The sequence below is a fragment of the Esox lucius genome, chromosome 7 (genome assembly GCF_011004845.1).
Source record: "Esox lucius isolate fEsoLuc1 chromosome 7, fEsoLuc1.pri, whole genome shotgun sequence".
Lineage (NCBI taxonomy): Eukaryota > Metazoa > Chordata > Actinopteri > Esociformes > Esocidae > Esox > Esox lucius.
Window position 1 is genome coordinate 31,706,778 of NC_047575.1, and position 19,077 is coordinate 31,725,854.

Here is a 19,077-nt window from a genome sequence, read left to right on the forward strand (position 1 = left end):
GTCTTGCATGAACCGCACATTTGAGATCTCCCCAGAGTGGCACAAATTTTTTTACGGTCAGGAGACTGTGATGGCCACTCCAGAACCTTCAACTTTTTCTGCTGTAACCACTGGAAGTCAACTTGGCCTTGTGCTCAGGGTCATTGTCGTGCTGGAAAGTCCAAGAGCGTCCCATGCGCAGCGTTTGTGCAGAAGAATGCAAATTGTCTGAAAGTATTTTCTGATAACATGCTGCATTCATCATGCCATCAATTTTCACGAGATTCCCTGTGAATTTCGAGCTCACATAACCCCAAAAACATCAGTGAGCCACCACCTTGCTTCACAGTGAGGATGGTATTCTTTTCACTATAGGCCTTGTTGACCCCTCTCCAAACATAGCGCTTATGGTTGTGACCATAAAGCTCTATTTTGGTCGTCACTCCAAATTACAGTGTGCCTGAAGCTGTGAGGCGTGTCAAGGTTTTGTCGGGGCATATTGTAACCAGGCTTTTTTGTGGCATTGGTGCAGTAAAGGGTTCTTTCTGGCAACTCGACCATGCAGCTCATTTCTGTTCAAGTATTGTGGTATTGTGCTCCTTGAAACAACCACACCGTCTTTTTCCAGAGCATTTCTCTTGAGGTTACCTGTGGGTTTTTCTTTGTACACCAAATAGTTCTACTGGCAGTTTTGGCAGAAATAGTTCTTGGTCTATCTGACCTTGGCTTGGTATCAAGAGATCCCAGAATTGTCCACTTCTTAATAAGTGATTAAACAATAATGACTGGCATTTGCAAGGCTTTGGATGTCTTTTTATATCCTTTTCCATCTTTATAAAGTTCCATTACCTTATTACGCAGGTCTTTTGACAGTTATTTTCTGTTCCCCATGGCTCAGTTTCCAGCCAGCTCAGTGCATCCTCATGAGCTAACAAACTCATTGACTATACAAAGACACTAATTACAATTTAAAAAGCCACAGGTGTGGGAAATTCACCTTTAATTGCCATTTTCACCTGTGTGTGTCACCTTGTGTGTCCATAACAAGGCCAAACATTCAAGGGTATGTAAACTTTTGATCAGGGCCATTTGGGTGATTTCTGTTATCATTATGATTTAAAAAGGAGCCAAACAACTATGTGATAATAAATAGCATCATATGATCACTATCCTTAAATAAAAGACAGGTTTTTTGCATGATCAGTCATATTTTGAAAATCAATGTCAAGATTTCACAATTTCTGCCAGGGTATGCAAACTTGAGCACAACTGTATCTTCTAAAGCAAGTGTGTAATCTGGTCGCAATAACGGCGATTAACCTAGGAAAAGGTTATGTTTGTTTCTCAAAGACTAATATGTTCACCACAAACGCGCCATCCACATTATTTTGATGGGATTTAATTTGTCGATTTTGCTGACATCTTCACTAGCTACTGTTGGACTGAAGGCATTATTCTCCTGAGCACCTGTATAGCAATGAATTTGATTAGGTTAAAGTGATATGTTTCCCCAGGCCTAGTGACAAGCCAGGCCTGGTTTAAGAGGCAACCCCCCCAGGAGTGTGCCCATTCAGGAATAAGAGCATTGTGAGGTCTGGTACTGATGTTGGATGAGAAGGCCTGCTCACAATCGCTGTTTAAAATCATCCCAATGGATTGGGGTCAGGCCTCTCTACAGGCCACACTAACCCCGTAAAAGAATGTGGATTTCACTTTGTGCAAAGGGACGGAACGGGAAAGGGCTGACTGTTGCCACAAACCTGAAAGCACCCAGTTGTCTAAAAAGTCCCTCCTCCACCAAATGTTACAGTAGGAACTATGCATTCTGGTAGGTAGCGTTAGCCTGGCATCCATCACACCCAGATTCGTCAGACTGCCATCAGACTGCCAGATAGTCAAGCATGAATCATCACTCCAGAGAACACGTTTCCAGTGCTCCACAGTCCAGTGGTGGCATGCTCTACACCACTCCAGCCGATGCTTGGCATTTGATTTGAGGCTTGCGTACAGCTGCTCAGCCATGGAAACCCATTTCGTGAACCCCCCTACAAACAGTTCTTGTGCAGATGTTGCTTTGAGAGTCAGTTTGTAACTCTGTTGTTTGGGATGCAACAGATGATAGACTATTTTTACGTACTTCAGAACTTGGCGGCCCTGCTGAGTTTGTGAGGTTTACCACTTCGTGGCGGGGCTGTTGTTTGCTCTTAGATGCTTCCACTGCAACTCCCTTACAGTTGACCGTGGCAGACCTAGTAGGGCAGAAATTTCATGCATGCTATGACAGTGCGACATTTAAAGTAATTGAGATTGTCAGTATGACCCATTGTACTGCCAGTGTTGGTGTAATGAGAGTTCATGACTATGTGCTGGATTGTATGCACCTGAAACACCTGAATGCAATAATTAGTAGGAGTGTCCACTTAACTCCAACATAACGTGTTTTCGTAGCCTATTCACTAGGCGAAAATGTTTTGTATTTTTCCAAAAACTCCTCTCGGTGTTAGTCCTTGTGGATCTTATGATCTGGTTGCCTTTTCACTATCCATTAAGTGTAATTGTTCTTTTTGTACGCATTTATTTTTTTATTTGTACAGTTATACTGTAGTTACAGACTCTCTCCACCTCCATACACTCTAATTTTGAGTGTAATTAATTTGCCAAAAAAGAGAAAAGAAAACACATTAAACAAAGTTGAAGAATTTTTTTTCTTAAAATTTTCTATAGATACCACGATAATTTTGTTAGCATAAATTCTTTTGGCCAGGATAATCATGTGTTGAATATCTGATATTGTGACAGCCCAAGTACAGATGTATATGAATATGTACTATAAATAAGCTAGTGAATTGCAGTCAATGTGTCCATTGGAGTGAATAGGAATGTATGTTAATTAATGTGCTCCTTGAAACAACCACTTTTTTTCTTTTTCCAGAGCAGCCTGTATGGTGGTTTGGTGTAACCTGTGGGTTTTTCTTTGTACCCCAAATATATTAATTAGTTGTTAACATATCATTCAATATGTTAATTATTGTATTGCCATATTATTGTGATTTACATTTTTACCACTATATTATTTGCCTTATTTCAGGATTTTTACAGTAAGTAGAATTTCATGGTGCCAGCATCATTTTATTATTCCATTAATTTTAAAGTAAATTGTCCTTTAAAAGTTGCCAGAATGTATTTTCTCACTTCTTTTAAATATTTATTTTCTGAAATTGCATTACATTTTATTAAAAAAAAAAATCTCCATTTTTATACAGAAAAATCAAGCTCATATTTTCGTTTAAATCAAAGCGGAGCCCTGTTTTACAGCAAATAATAAAAACAAATATGTGGACATGAAATACATACACATTATAAAAAGCAATCACATTGAACAATGAAAGGTATTTTGAATTGCTTTATAGGCACCAGAACGTTTAGTTTTGCATCTAGATATTTCAGTACTGACTAATGCCTTCATACAGTGCATTACACATTTTGTAATTTAATAGCCTTATTATACATTTAATTAAATAGATATTTGTCCTTATCAATCAACTCACAAAACCCAAAAATGACCAAGCAAAAAATATCACATTTACATAAGTATTCCACCCACAGTCCTCAGACATACTTTGATGAAGCACATTTGGCAGCAATTACAGCCCTGAGTCTTCTTGGAGAAGATGTACAAGCTTGGCACACATCTTTGGGAGATTTACCCATTCTTCTCTGCAGCGCTTCTTATCCAGCACTGTCGATGGGTAACGTCAATGCACAGCCATTTTCAGGGCCACCAGAGTTAACGATCAGGTCCCACTCCGGTCTCTAACTAGGCTAATCAAAGGCATTCACACACTTGTCCTAAAGCACACCTGTGTTGTCTTGGCTGTGTGCTTATGTTTGTTTTTCTGTTGTAAGGCAAACCTTCAACCCAGTCTGAGGTCCTGAGCGCTCTGGAGCAGGTTTTCAAGAATCTGTCTGTAATTTCCTCAATCATTTTTCCCTTGATCCTGACTAGTCTCTGAGTTCCTGGCGTCGAAAAACAAACCGGAGCATTATGCTGCCACCAAGCCACAACTTAGGGATGGCATAGGGCACTGGTTTGGCTACCGGGGGTGTGGCTGCATCAGGGCCTGTGGTGGGTGGGGGGCCCGTACTTCTGTTTTTCTATGTAGTTATCACAGTCAGACGTTGGTTATTCTACGCCAGGATGGGCTAGGGTTTACATTAATATATTCTCCATATTAATCAATCATAATTTTTCAATGGGGGGGGTAGACTGAGGGGGTTCTAAGGACAGCTTACACCCTGGCCTGGCATGACCACACTACGCCAATGGCATAGGTTGATGAGCAGTGCTTGGTTTCCACCAGGCGTGATGCTTGAGTTCAATATCTGTTTCATCAGACCAGAGAATCTTGTTTCTCATAGTCTGAGAGTCCTTTATTTGCCTTTCAGCAAACACCAAGCAGGCTGTCATGTGTCTTTTACTAAGGAGTGGCATCCATCACCAAGGCCTAATTGGTGGAGTGTTGCAAAGATGGATGTCCTTCTGGAAAGTACTTGTATCTCCACACAGGAACTCCCGACGAAGGCCTTTCTCCTCCAATTGTTCAGTTTAGCTAGATGACCCGCTCTTGGTAGTGTGTTGGTTCCAAACATCTTCCATTTAAGAATGGAAGGCACATCAATTGAATTCAACAGAGGTGGACTCCAAACGAGGATCATCCATAACATCCAAACAATCCAAATATTTCAAACAAGGATGATCAATGGAAACAGGATGCAACTAAAAGGGTCTAAATACTTATATAAATGCGAGATTTCTGTTTTTTATTATACATTTTAATTTAACCTAACCTGTTTTAGCTATGATTAGTGGATATTGTGTGTAGACTGATGAAGAAATCTAATCTACAGAATGAGGCTGTAACTTAACGAAATGTGGAAAATGTCTGAAAACTCTCAGAATGTATGTAATTATTAGTGTAAAGTTAAATGATTACTACCCTCATCACCATTAGAAGCAGTGGTAGAAAAATGCAAATTAAGCAGTTAAAATTAAAGCCAGTGATTATTTATACAAAGATTGGTTTCAATCTATTTCCTCAGTGCCTTGTATTACTGATATATAATCCAGGCTCCCAGAAAATTTGGGTGTATACCCAAATGTCCTTTGATTCCAAAAAACTCATAATTGACTACAAGTTATGCACATGGATTTTCAGTAAACTTGCAGCCAAATGCTGCAATGCTAGGAGCCTGCTGGAATGTTCCGTGCCACCACCCAGAGAGACCCAAGTATCAGAGTAAATTAGTTGTTTTTTGTTACTAATAAAGACTAAATTAGCTCAATTAAACCCTGTCCAGAGCTGCCGTTCTAACAGTATGCATAACAGTACGACACACCCACCCCCGAGGACGAAGGTCATCAGCAAGGCATATTTTTGGAAGTATGAATTCTCCCCGGCTCTTACAATTCCCGTATAGCCTGATTAGTAGATAGCCTCTGCTTTCAGCTTCTATGGCCAGTGACATGATTCTAAACAGCATTGAACAACATTAGCAGAGAGGTCCAAAGGTCCCTCTTGAGACCCTTTGCCCGCCAGGCAACTAAAGCAAGATGAAATGAAAGCTAGAGATTTAAAACACTTGGACAGCATTCATGCTCTTGTCTAAAAATGTCAAATCCTCCTGCATTAGGTTTCAACTAAGGCTCTCTTACAACTGATTGGTAAGGTTAGCTACTTTAGTCCAGAAGTCTTTTGCAAACTATCTATTATCTATTACTGTCACAAACTAGCGCAAAGTAGATGAAGCTTCTGCATCATTGAATATACCGACCACTTTCTCAGGCCAATAAGCGCTCCATGTAGAGTCTGAGAGACTGGAACCACCAAAACAGGACTACTGGTACAATCTTATAACAATAGCAAGAAGTAATGCAGTGCGAAACCATAGATTAACTGTATCATGGGATAATTTAGTAATGTAATAAATAAAAACAGTTCAATAATCAAACAAGCAAAAATGCAGGTTTCAGGTTGCAGCTCTCTGTTGACTCAGCCGACAACTTTCAATCATCTCACTATAAATACTAATCATTATGTTTTACATTAAATAGATGTTACTTTGCACAGCAGACAATAAATCTAAGATCTGTTTTTCCTTTAGCCCTCAAGGAACTGGTTTTCCTGAAAGAAATATGTTTATTTGCATATTTACATATTAAATAATTTTTCATTATATAGTATAGCCATTTATAAATATGCACTCAATATCTTAACAAGCCTACAGGGTGTGTCTGATCATATGCTACCATAAGAATGTGAATGTTTTAAAGTTGTTTAAGTAGGGTCTGAATACAGGACACAAGGTCAACCTACACCCATGATTAGATCACTCTGTTTTATGATATGGTGCCAGGAAGCACAGAAGCAGGTTGTGGAAAGGGTCTCTTGCTTTATCTTTATCACTGCATGTATCTTAACTTGCAAACTCAAATCTCCAGAGAATGTCTATGTTTGTACTGTAATTGTATACTCTCTAACTATTAAATTCACCTGTCACTTTAATTAATTGACTCTTTGGCAATTTATGTAAAACAGGTCAAAACCCAGTTCCAACAACCCCAAAAACAACACTGCAGATGTTTATCACTGCAATAGAGCATAAAACGTCAAATTACAATGCATAACATAACAACCCCTTTTGCCCTCCTCAAATTTATTACCCTCTTGACACCTTCGAGGACAAAAATGTCCCATTGACTTCCATTAAAAATATATATATATATATATCTCACTGCCATTACAGTATAAAACCATACATTCTATAATGTAAGCATTTCATTTTGAAGAAAAGTTGTGATATTTGAAATGTTACTGTATTCCACCACAGACGCACACACACACACACACTTTTACTGTATTCTACCAGATTCAACAATCTTGGTGGTGGAATACAGTAAATATTTCAAATATCACTACTTTTCTTCAAAATGGAATGCTTGCGTTACAGAAAGCATGGTTTTATACTGTAATGGCAGTGAAATAAAAATGTAATTTGTAAAAAGAGTATGAAAGACATGTAAGAGTTAAAAATCATGCCCCTAGTTGTAACACAGACAAAATGATCACCAAATCAACAAACAAAAATGGAGCAAAAAGGACAAAAATGTCAGAGGGTGGTAAAAGGGTTAAGGAAGTGCTTACACAACATCATGCAATTTTCCAAATATCTCACAATTATATATTTTAATACTCTAGCAACACTTAAGATTACTTCTAAATTGGTGGCAGCTCAGTTACCATTGGTATTGGTGTTCCAATGCACTTCCTTGTAACAGTGTATTTCTCTATGCACTCTAAGATCTTATGTAAAAAGTTGACCAAGACAACAAAAATGACTACACTAGGTCCAACCTTTTCACTAATGATATACAAGATGTTGGCTAAACCTCTTACCTCACACACATCATACAACAAAACCCATGTCCACCCCTACATGTAGATAAGTTGACTAACAACATATTCCCTTTTGTACAGCCATGTTTGGAGAACAATTCTGGTGGGAAAGGGAGGAGATTAATGAGGGATGAGATTAATGAGCCAATTAGAATTTCGGGATGATTAGGTGCCCATGGTGGTATTAAGACCAGGTTGGGAATTTAGCCAGGAAATCCGGGTTAACACCTAGACTATTACAAAAAGTGCCATGAGATGTTTAGTGACCACAAAGTCACAATAGAAAGTGACACCCACTTTAACATCCCAGTCAGAAGACAACCTTTGAAGACCAATGTCCCCATTAAAGCCCTTTAGGGCTGTAAAGGTAGACATTTGTAACAAATCGTTCAGTACAGGGACCTCAGTTGTAGGAGCACAGTCACTGGAATTAAATTAAAACAAACATTTGCATAATAAAATCACTAGTGATGAGTTTGGTAAACCAGAATTGGAGTATGATACATCATTGTTTAAATCTCAAATTTAAGGAAATATATTATTTTAGTTCCCAGTAGTTTAAAATAGTCAGGGAAAGACAGAAACGTTAACAGTAGGCTCTCGCAATGTTTTGTTTCCCTATAATTGTTTTATCCCCACCTCAATATTGTGACGCCCCTTGTCTCATTGCTGAGCCACAGTGCACGTCTAAGCAAGAAGTCAATCAAATCAGCTTGTAAGAGGACATGCTCACTTGATTGAAAAACTCGGTTAGCTCCAAAGGCGCCCAACCGATCTGAGGGAGCTGTCTGGTCAAGGACATGTCTGGTGTTGATGACATCCCCTGTACTGGGCGATGCTTGGCCAATATGCATCTCCCTATGGAGCTCCCCGCCACATGTCAGATAATTGCACAGTGAAAGCTATACAGCCATGTGCGGATTTATCGTATGGATGTATGCTTTGTTATTAAATGTGTTTAGAAAACAACAGAACGATGTTTTGAATCCATTAACAGGAAGTCACGTTCTGTCAAACCTCGCGACTGTAATTAGCCAAAGCGCTTATAGTACTCTGTTGAATTCTGGGTAGCCACACCCCTGTGTAAAATAGTGTAAAATAGTGTATTTGCCATTTTTCCTGTGAGATGAATTTGAGCACCAACAAGACTATACTGCGATAATAAATGATGGATTTATCTCCCTTAGCTGTTATTACCAAAAGTAACCATATGTATAAAAGGCTGATTTCTTACACATGGATATGCAGCGGTTGTGATTTTAGCATGTGTTTGCACCCCTATCAGGGAAAAAAATAACACTTGCTTGCTTTATATAGAAGGGCCAAGGTTTTCAGTGAATTGACAAATGCGCCCTTTGTTGCACTTAACAGACATAGACCATCAAATGACCCAGGAGTGAGATGTGAAGTAGCCTACCGTGTTACAGACATGCACCATTTATTGTCACAAGAGCACATCTTGCACTGAAGGAGGCAGTGTCATCATGCATTTGTAATCAAGTGGGAAGTGTAAATTAAACATATACAACAAAAATCCACTTGAATGTCCCTTCAACTGGTAATTACTAGAGGGAAACTCATCTAAAACCCACTTCTCACACATGGTAATCTCTGATGTCAGCTACTACTGAAATTATCTATAAGAGCATTTTTGGCAGTTAGATGCAACAGGACATTATTCATATATTATGTTTTTTACTCCATAATTTGCAAATGTAAGGATAGAAAAATAGTAACACAGGGAATATATTCACATGAATGCATCCAACTGGTATTTACAACTTCACAATTAATACATTTCTACCTCCCACATTGTTATGAACGCAGCCCCATATATAACAATAATGTAAAAACATTGCTGACCATTGTGAATGGCATTTAACTTTCTGGCTATACAACAACTGAACTATAAACACAAAAACCGCAATACATACCAAACTATTTGGGTCTCCTTAGACCAACACCACTTCCAGCAGCATCTGGTCTCCCATCCTGCGACCGACCAGTACCATCCCTGGTCAGCTTCAGAGACATGCCAGCATTCTGACTTGACTCCCCAAGATTTTGTGATCTCAAACAGAAGATTGTTATCACAGCAATTGCATTCAATAGAGTTTTCCCACTATAACAGTCTAATTGCCACTCAACATGATCAGCCCCAAGTCTAAAAATAAATAAATGCCAAAGAGCTGTCACTGTCAAATTAGAGGGCAAAGACCCATAAGTCTCAAGTTGGATCTTTTGTAAATTGCCATTGATTCACCCCCCATACACAAATTAAAACACAAAAAAAGTTGATTGAGTTGCCAGAAAAATTATGTATATGTCTCAGGGAGACTGCTTGTTTGACAGCTGCTATCATTTCTGTCTCAGTGATGATGTGTCATGAAAAAATATGTTAAAACATTGGATAGGAGAGTGGACAAGTGGCCCAAATACTTTTCAAGACAAAAGAGAGCATTAAAAAAACTAAACAATACCAAGCTGTTGATTTGTGACAGTGCTGCAACAATTATATAGACTGCATGCCACACACTACAGCACAAATCAGCATTAGGTTTGAGTTTACCATTGGTTTAAATGTGGAATACCCAGTATGATGTTTTAGACAAATTGACACATGTAACCTCCTAAATAGCAAGTCAATTTGTGACCCACAATGACCCATTTGGCCTGGAATTCCATTGTCTTTTATGCACTGTTTTCCTCATTCATCTTAAAATCTTTTTAGAGAGGCTGCCAGCCAAGGATGAATTGAATGGCACTAAATAATTCACGGGTTTCCCTGATGAATTGAAGTGCTTGCAGTGAGACTACATGCTTGTAGAGCACAAAATTAAGATAAAACATGAATTGAGTGCAATCATATACCAATTTAATGGACCAACTGATGGCTATTCCAGACACCTTGGATTTGGAATGTAAAATAACACCTGCAGTAACCAAAAATATCATTTTGTTCATATTGTTCCCAATGAGTGCTGCTCTCCTGTACTGTCACTTGCCTTCCTTCACATGTGATGTATTTTTCTGCTTCAGTAGCTGCTTCAGTAACAGTTCCTGACACCAATGTAAACTCTACAACTCTTGTTTGTTTAGCCTAGTACATCACATTTCATTCCATTTCTTGTATATATTTTCAAATGTGTTATCTAAAAAATACTCCAGTCCCGTGGCAGGTATTAATTTTGCACTTGAAAATCTAAGCCGCCTTATAGAAAACTGATAGAAACATGTAAAGCAACTACATGTATAGCATTTCTAGAACATAAAGTCAAATTTTCTGAAAACTATCATGAGAGGTAAACAATATTTCCAAAAACCTTCTGGAATGGAAATGTATAGGTGCGGATCTATGTGTGCGGATTTGTCTACCACACATCTTCGTGTCGCCATTACTGCTTTTGCTAATGATGATGACTATCTTTTGGTAGATGCTATTTATGAAATAAATGGGCTAAAGGTAGAAAAACAGAAGTTCTGACTGGTAGATCTTATATCAATTAAGAAATGTATGTAAAAAAACCAACTAGTTTTTAAGGGGTAAACCTGACTAATTTGTGAAGACACAGTTAGATTGTTATATGAATCTGATTAAATTCTGGAAAGCTGCAAAAACTCTGAAGAACACCACCTCCACTCCATCACCACAACAGATAATGTTGTAATCTGGAGCTATCACTTATAAAAGTGGCATTGTTGATGCCTTTAATCACCATGTTAATGCTGCAGGTTTTCAGAGTTTTCAGATGCCTACTCCAACTGAAAGATAATATATTTAAACAGGAATAAATTATAGAGCACATTGTATAGTTGATGCAGAGACACTAATGTAAATAGCTAAGGTTTTTCGCTACATCAGTTCATAGAAACAGGTCCACGATGCTTTATTGGCTATCAACACTAAGAAAAGCACTGGGGCTGACAAAATTCATTAAGGATGGCTGGTTATTACTGCACCGCTAATCTATATATCTCCATATCTATAATTTTAACTAATCTCTGGGGTTATTCTCTGGGAAAGCCACCCATGTGCTGCCACTTCATAAAAGTGGATAAACAAATGACATTGACATTCTTCTCCCAATTTCAAAATTGTATTGCCTTGATAAATTCTGGAGTCATTGTTAAATATAAAGCTGTGCTTCTTTTTATCTGAAAATTGCATTCTGAATGAAAAAAGTCTTGTTTCAGACCTGGACATAGTACTACTACAGTGGCTGCATTGGTTGTAAATGATATTGTCAAAGCTTTGGATAACAAATTGTGTTGCTTTCTTGACCTGTCAAAGGCATTCAATAGAGGTGATCATTCCATTTTGTTGAAGAAACTTTCTTTGTTCTGTATTTCAGTGGATAACTGCTCATGGTGTCAAAACAACCGTAGTGATATAACTCAGGCTGTTGTAACGGATGGCTTTGAATCTAAATGTATTGCAGTTAAAAAAGGAGTTCCCCAGGTTCAGCTTTGGGTCCTTTCCTGTTTAATTAGTATATAAATCACATATGTACCTTTGTACAAAACTGCAGATTTCACATTTACTCTGATGACATAGCACTGAACATGGCTGTTCCAGGTGTTTCAGCATCTGTTTTGAAAACTCAGTATTCAGTGTACCATGCATCATTGTGTTGTATTATTGGTGCTAGCTTACACTGACATCCTTGTCTTTTATACATTCCAGTGGGCAGAGATTCCCTGATTTTGTTTGTTCATAAGGGTGCCCTGCAGAAACTCCCTACTTATAAAAAAAAATATTGTAGTATTAACAGTTATCAAACATACAGCTCTGGAAAAAATTAAGAGACTGCATATTTTTCTTTCCTTTCCCAAACATTTTTAAAGGAAAGTTTTGAGTGAGGAACAGAAGCGTTCAATTTGCAGTGGTCTCTTAATTTTAACCCTTCTGTTCCTCACTCAAAATCTTTCTTTTCCACTTTTTTGGAAAGGAAAGTAAAAGGTGCAGTGGACAAAATGAAGAATATTGCAGTAAAATCCGAGAAACAATTTCTGAAATTCAAAATGATGACGCGATTATTGGTCATAGTAATAAATGGGAATTCATCAAATTCCGAATTAGAGAAGTAAGTATTCAGTTTAGTAAAGTACTAGTTAAAAAAAATAAAGAGTTGGAAAGCAATTTATTACAATAAATACATGCATGCTGTAGCAACACCAATTTAACCTCTGAAGAAAAGAGCAGACTAGTTGAGTTGCAGAACAAGTTAGATCAACATTACCTTGACAAAGCACAGGGAGCGTTTGTGAGATCGAGAGCAAGGTGGATTGAATCAGGTGAAAAGAACTCCTCATATTTTTTCAATCTAGAAAAAAGTCGACAACAAAAAAATTGCATCTCTAGTCTTTTAGTAAATGGTGAGGAAAGGAAAGATTCTAAAATCATAGAAAATGAAGTCTACATGTTTTATTCTAAATGATATTCTTCTCAGGTCTCGAAAGTAGACTGTAATAATATCTTTCAAAATCTTAGTCCACTAATCCCCCAGATTGATTTATCTTTTAAAAACCAATGACAACATTGACTGGGCCTTTAATTCTAAATAAATCACAGACAGTGTCACCAGCAAAGCAACCCCACACCATCAACCCTCCTCCACCATGCTTCACGATGAGAACCACACATGCAGAGACCATCCATTCACCAACTCTGCATCTCACAAAGCACAGCAGTTGCACCAGAAATCTCACACTTGGATTCATCAGACTACATGTCTAAAAGTCTCATCTTCTTATTGGTGTCTTTCAGCAGTAGTTTCTTTGTAACAATTCAACCATAAAGGTCAGATTCACGCAGCTTCCTCTGAACCATTGATGTTGAGATCTGACTGTTACTTTGTGAAACATTTATTTGGGCTGCAATCTGAGGTGCAGTTAATTGCTGATTTCAGAGGCTGGTAACTCAAATGAACTTATCCTCTGCAGCTAATATAACTCTGGGTCTTACTTTCCTGTGTCGTTCCACAAAGCAAGTTAAACCACAGTGCTTCATGGTTTTTGGGACTGCACTTCAATAATCAAAATGTTCCAGATTGACTGACCTTCATGTCGTGAAGCAATGATGGACTGTCATATCTCTTTACTTATTTGAACTGTTCTTGCCATATTATCGACTACTACAGTATAGACAATGATGGTCGTCTGTATTCCAACCCACAAAGGATTGACTCAAATGCATTAAAGAAATAAATTCCACAAATTAACATGTTAGGGCACACCTGTCATATGAAATGCATTCCAGGTGCCTTCCTCATGAAGCTGGCTGAGAGAATGCAAAGAATGTGCAAAGTAGGCAAAGGGTGGCTGCTTGGAAGAATGTCTTTCATAGATGTTTTTATTATTATTCTACAATTTGGAAAATAGCACAACTACAAAAATTAGTGTGTCCAAACTTTTGATTGGAACTGTGTGTGGGCTGTTTAATTCAGTGAGAATCTGAATAATATTTATTTTTTTTTCTATTGTTGGACAATGTTCTCCCTATACAGAAAGTACATTTGTCATTCCATTTCAGCTTATTTTAGCTAAACTCCTGTTTTCTGATCCAGAAATTCTTGCAATACTTAAACCAAATGCTTTCTTTTTGGAAGAGGACCATAATCAGAAGTGACAGAGATGGAGACAAAATGTGAGAAAACAGTGGAAATGTCACTCCAGAACATATTTAAGCTCTTACACATGCCAATGCGAATGCCTTTCTGTGGCGGCCAAACATCCCTCACATCTTTCTTTCTTTCATTAGAGCTTGCACATAAATGCCAAGTAAGATAACCTGCCATCTCTGCATCTCCCTGACATTAACCGACACTCTCAGCCAAAGACATTTATTATTTTCACAATACTGATTTCATCACCTAATATTTGCTGCTTTTGTTGCCACTGTCTGTCTATGGTGTCTGTAATGGCAATTAAATAAATAGTTAATATTGAGGATGCTGCCACTGGCACTCTTATGCCCTACTGTGGATACTACCTCTCAAAATAAAGTGTGTTGATTTTCAAAAATGGAAAAAAAAAGCAAAATAGTTAAATGTTAGCAACCCTGCTAACATTTCATAGGCCATTGGCATTATGATATGAAAATATTTAAACAAAGACGTTCATTTCTTCAATACACCTTAGCACAAATACTTTTTAATTGTAACGCATGTTATTTAATCAAGCGAACTAATATTATTATCGAGACAGAAAACACCACATATTAGTTTAACTATTTATTGGAAAACTTATGCACAGCCCTCTACATGCAAGTCTTGGCATTAGGTTCTGCTCCTCTAGGGTAATTCATTAACATCAAATGATCACATATACGATAGTACCAACAAAAACATGACCTTGATATTACTAATGCAATTCCCATGACAATGAGCAAGTTACGCAGTACCGATCCCCCCCATAAGAAACGCCAAACAGAACAGGTGGAGGCAGGGGTGGTGGGTGGGCATGCACTCGTATGCTACTGTAGTGCAAGCATTAGCATCTGACTGAGTGAGTAACATGATGGTTAAATAGATAGTTTTACAATCTGACATGTGATAAGAGCGATACTGCATAAAATGATGCGTTGCTGACCAATTAGTACTCAGGTTTCCTGGCTGAACTGGCTATGCTAATTTCATGTTCTTTGCTGTTGATTTGCCAAAAGCTGACAGGTTTTCTTATTTGTTATGTTAATAATCCCACCCTTCAATTTAAAAGATGTTATTCGTTGACATGATAACTCTTTACTTAGTTACTCATAATGCTAAAATCGGAGGAAAGGTGGGACTTCAATAAGATAGTAGAAAAGACATGTCCACTCAAACTCATAAATAGATTCACCAAATACTTTGGAACAGAACAATGGTTTTGGTTTGCTACAGTATGTGATGCCCACAAGCCTATCTATTGAAATAAAGTCAAACTTAGTACATTTGCTGTAAAGATGGGTGAAAGGCAATATGCCTTTTACTGGCACATAATGTAAAAATAAAACCGAAATGTGCACAAATATGGATAGATAGACAAATAAGATAGATAAAGATACATACATCATGTGCTGTTTAGAAAACCAGTTTTTTTTATAAAATGTATTTTTATTCAAAGGTCCTGAAATTCTTAACACAAATTAATGCAAATTTTGTAAACATGTAAGGGGAAAAGAAAGGCAATGCATGCCAATACATAGGTTGGGATAGTTATTACAAGATCCACAGTTTACTCTATGGTAACATAGATGTTGATGGACCGGCGTACCTTCACTGTATGTGTGTTAGAGCAAAGAAGTATACTACTATAATAGTATACTATAAAATATACTATAATAGTATATGTTTACAAAGGAACATATAACTTTGTTCCAGAAGAAACCCAGTTTCCTTATGTCTGGGACAATTAATAATAATAATAATAATAATAATACTAATAATACATTATGTTTATATAGCTCTTTTCAGGGACCCAAAGACACTGAACATTTTCAAGGAATGTTTTATTTTGCATTGTTCTAACATGGTTTTAACATGAGTTAAGTCACATTTATGAACCCCTTTATAAAGAATGACATAAATGTATAGCCAAATTTCCATTTAACTCGTCTGGTCTTCCACAGATTAGGCGGATCTACAAATGGTCACAGAACTCTTCCCAGTATGTAGCGTGGAAGGAATAAAGACTGTCCGTATGGCGCACAAGATTCAACTCAACTAATTTTGCTCTATTAGTTTACACTACATAAAATAAAAAATGTCAATGTGATTGAATCAACAGCATTTTGTGTGCAAAACTTGCCTCTGCAACGAGATGTTAAGTGAGTTAAGATATTAAGTGAATTCTTAATAACAACGTAATCAAAATAATTCAATAGACAACCCACAGAACCACATGGAATGTCCAAAAAGGTCCAGAGTCTACTCCATATAAATGTGCACTGGAATTTGTACAGAATACAAATTGCTTGTACAAGACATTACTTCAGTACTCTTGTTGTTATTCTAACTCCATCTCTCAAAATTGTTAAAATGAAATTGTCAAAATGAAATTGTTAAAATGTTTGTATGTTTAAAAATGTAGGAAAAGACAACAGTTGTCAGAGGGTGTCTATCTTTTGCACATGACTGTACTTCATAGAATCTTTATGTAAGGTGCATGAGAATATTGTAGATGCTTTACAGAGACTTCATAATAAGAATACAATTTAAAGCAGGACCCATTTTATTAAATTAAGAGCTGTCCTGACATTCAGCTAACTGGCAGCAATAGTAGGCTACAGATGTTGGATGTGGAAAGCAATATTTTGCAATGCCAAACACACGCCTTTCATGTACTAAGAATTTACTGTATATTTAAAATTTGTTCATTGACATTTAGGCTGACCTGATTATACAGACATAAAACTAGGGATGCACAATAATACTTTTTCTGCATTTCTGTTTCCTGACATTTGAGTATCTGCCGATAGTGAGTACCGGTCATTATGTTTTATTAACAACTTTCTCAATATTTAAGATTATAAAAAACATTTTAACAACATCAAATCTTATTAAAACATTTTAAAAGACACTCCAAGGTAGAGCAAGGCACTGGTGGAAATTCTATAGCTACGTAGAATGGAAAAGTGGATATGTATTGGACAAATAAGTGACTGCTCTGAAATCTAGGCATGTGACAAACTGACAATCTTTCTTAAAGTTTATAAAAGCATTTTCTTATCGGTAATTGGTTCAAATCTAATTCAACGTGAATTGGCATGCTTAGCTTGTTGTTGTCCAATCACAACTTTATCAAAGTGGCATTGGAATAACATGAGGCTATTTAGCTAGCATAGCTAGCATATTACCGGCATAGCCAACAGCAGTTTGAAATATATCTTCTTGTACCGAGTAATCATTTGATGAAATTGTCAATGTTAAGAAATTATTAGTGACATGAAAATGTTGGCTAGCATGTCATTAATTAGCATTTCTGAAATGTAAATATTAATATTTTCAGCTAGTTGGTTAGCGACATAGCTAAAGAATATGAGCCCCTATTATCAGCCAGCATCCCCAAATATCGACCTTACTATTTTGTCAAATGACATTATATTTCCTATTTATATATACATTCTGCAGAATATATTCTGCAGATTCTAAACTAATATATATTCTGCAGATTCTAAATGATCAAATGTAAAACTACTGTTACCTTTTTACCCATTTGCAAATCTCTTAAAACATTCATAGCACAGCTAATTTGAATCTCTATGCCTAGAGGGTATTGAATTCTAGAATAGATAAGCCACTCATTGATTGATCCCGTGTTATGTTCTGACCTCAAAGGTTGGAAAAGAGATTGTTTGAGGGTTCATCTTACCTTTTTCTGAGCGATGTTTCCATATGATGCTGGGCTCTGGTCGTCCAATGGCCAAACACATGAGAGTAACATTGCTGCCCTCGTTCACTGTGATGTCCGTCGATATGTTTGTGATCTTTGCAGGTACTAAAAGAGAAAGAAAATACATAATACATGTTGACACAAAATCAATTTACGATTTTTTTTTACTCTGGTAGCAGGTAAATTGTGCCATTCATTCAAAATAATGCTACACATAGCTCTGCTGGGCAATCCGGAAAGCCATAGTTAGTCAATAAACAACATAATAATACTACAGTCAATATATGAATATGTAACATACAATTTGTCCCTATTATGCAATATCAACCAACCTACCACAGAACATTCTAATTGCATTCCCTAAATATTTTCTTTAATTCTTTGAACAAGAAAGAAAAACAAGTCAAGCCTGGTTCAGCAGGCCTGCATGTAGATGTGACTGTGGTAAGCCAGGAAGGGGGCTTGAAGAGCAGTTATTTAATTACTTAAATTGTATTTGTAAGCTGTATTAGTTCAGGCTTGGTTTACTGCTATAGTTGGTTTCAGACAGCAAGCGGTAAACTGGGTGGCTCATTCATTTTCAACAGCACTTGTGAACCCCTCTCGTCAATCAGGAAAATAGAAACATTTTCTGGAGAAAAATGGTGGAGAAGCTAATTTCTGTTGAAAATGCTAGCTAGCTTTTGTCTGTGTGTGACAACATGGATGATGCAGTCAAAATGGGCATGCACTTTATCCTACAACACCGTGATAATGCAGAACTCAATTTAATAGCTTAACAGCACATTATATAAAAAAATCACCACAATAGCATAATAAACAAACAAGCTTGCTAAACCCATTGCCCAGAAGCTAACTACATAATGTCGATAGCAGCTACAGTATATTGTCGCTTTTACATTAGTTGAATGGACCTGGTCCAAACACGTCCAACAGCAAAAACTACTGCATGAAAAGGCCTGTTTCAGAAAGTGTCAATACTAGAAAAAATCTATGTAATGATGACAATTAAAAGGACAGTACAGAGAAGTTGTGATTTTATCCAGTCGTAAGGAGTCAGCTCTTGACATTTCTAGAAACCCCTCAATCTTTGCACATTCAAATTAGCTCGAAACACTTGTCATTTGTCCTCATTCTAATTTCAACAGTTTACACCAAGCAGCTGTAAAACCAGTATACTTAAATTGCTGTAATTTTGGACACAAAGTAGTATAGAAAATGTACCCAGTAATTTTAAAATGTTGTATACTTGTATGTAATGTCATTTAAATCT

General features: G+C 37.1%; 1 protein-coding gene across 3 annotated transcripts in view; it reads right to left on the reverse strand.

Moving 5' to 3' along the window:
* opcml (opioid binding protein/cell adhesion molecule-like) overlaps nt 1-19,077 on the reverse strand; it is a 344,606-nt gene that overhangs the window by 64,003 nt on the left and 261,526 nt on the right. For all 3 annotated transcript variants that reach the window (XM_034293037.1, XM_034293038.1, XM_010899073.4), the window contains one exon: nt 17,784-17,909. In XM_034293037.1, the coding sequence (XP_034148928.1) occupies nt 17,784-17,909 (126 nt within the window). The remainder of the gene's footprint in view (nt 1-17,783; nt 17,910-19,077) is intronic.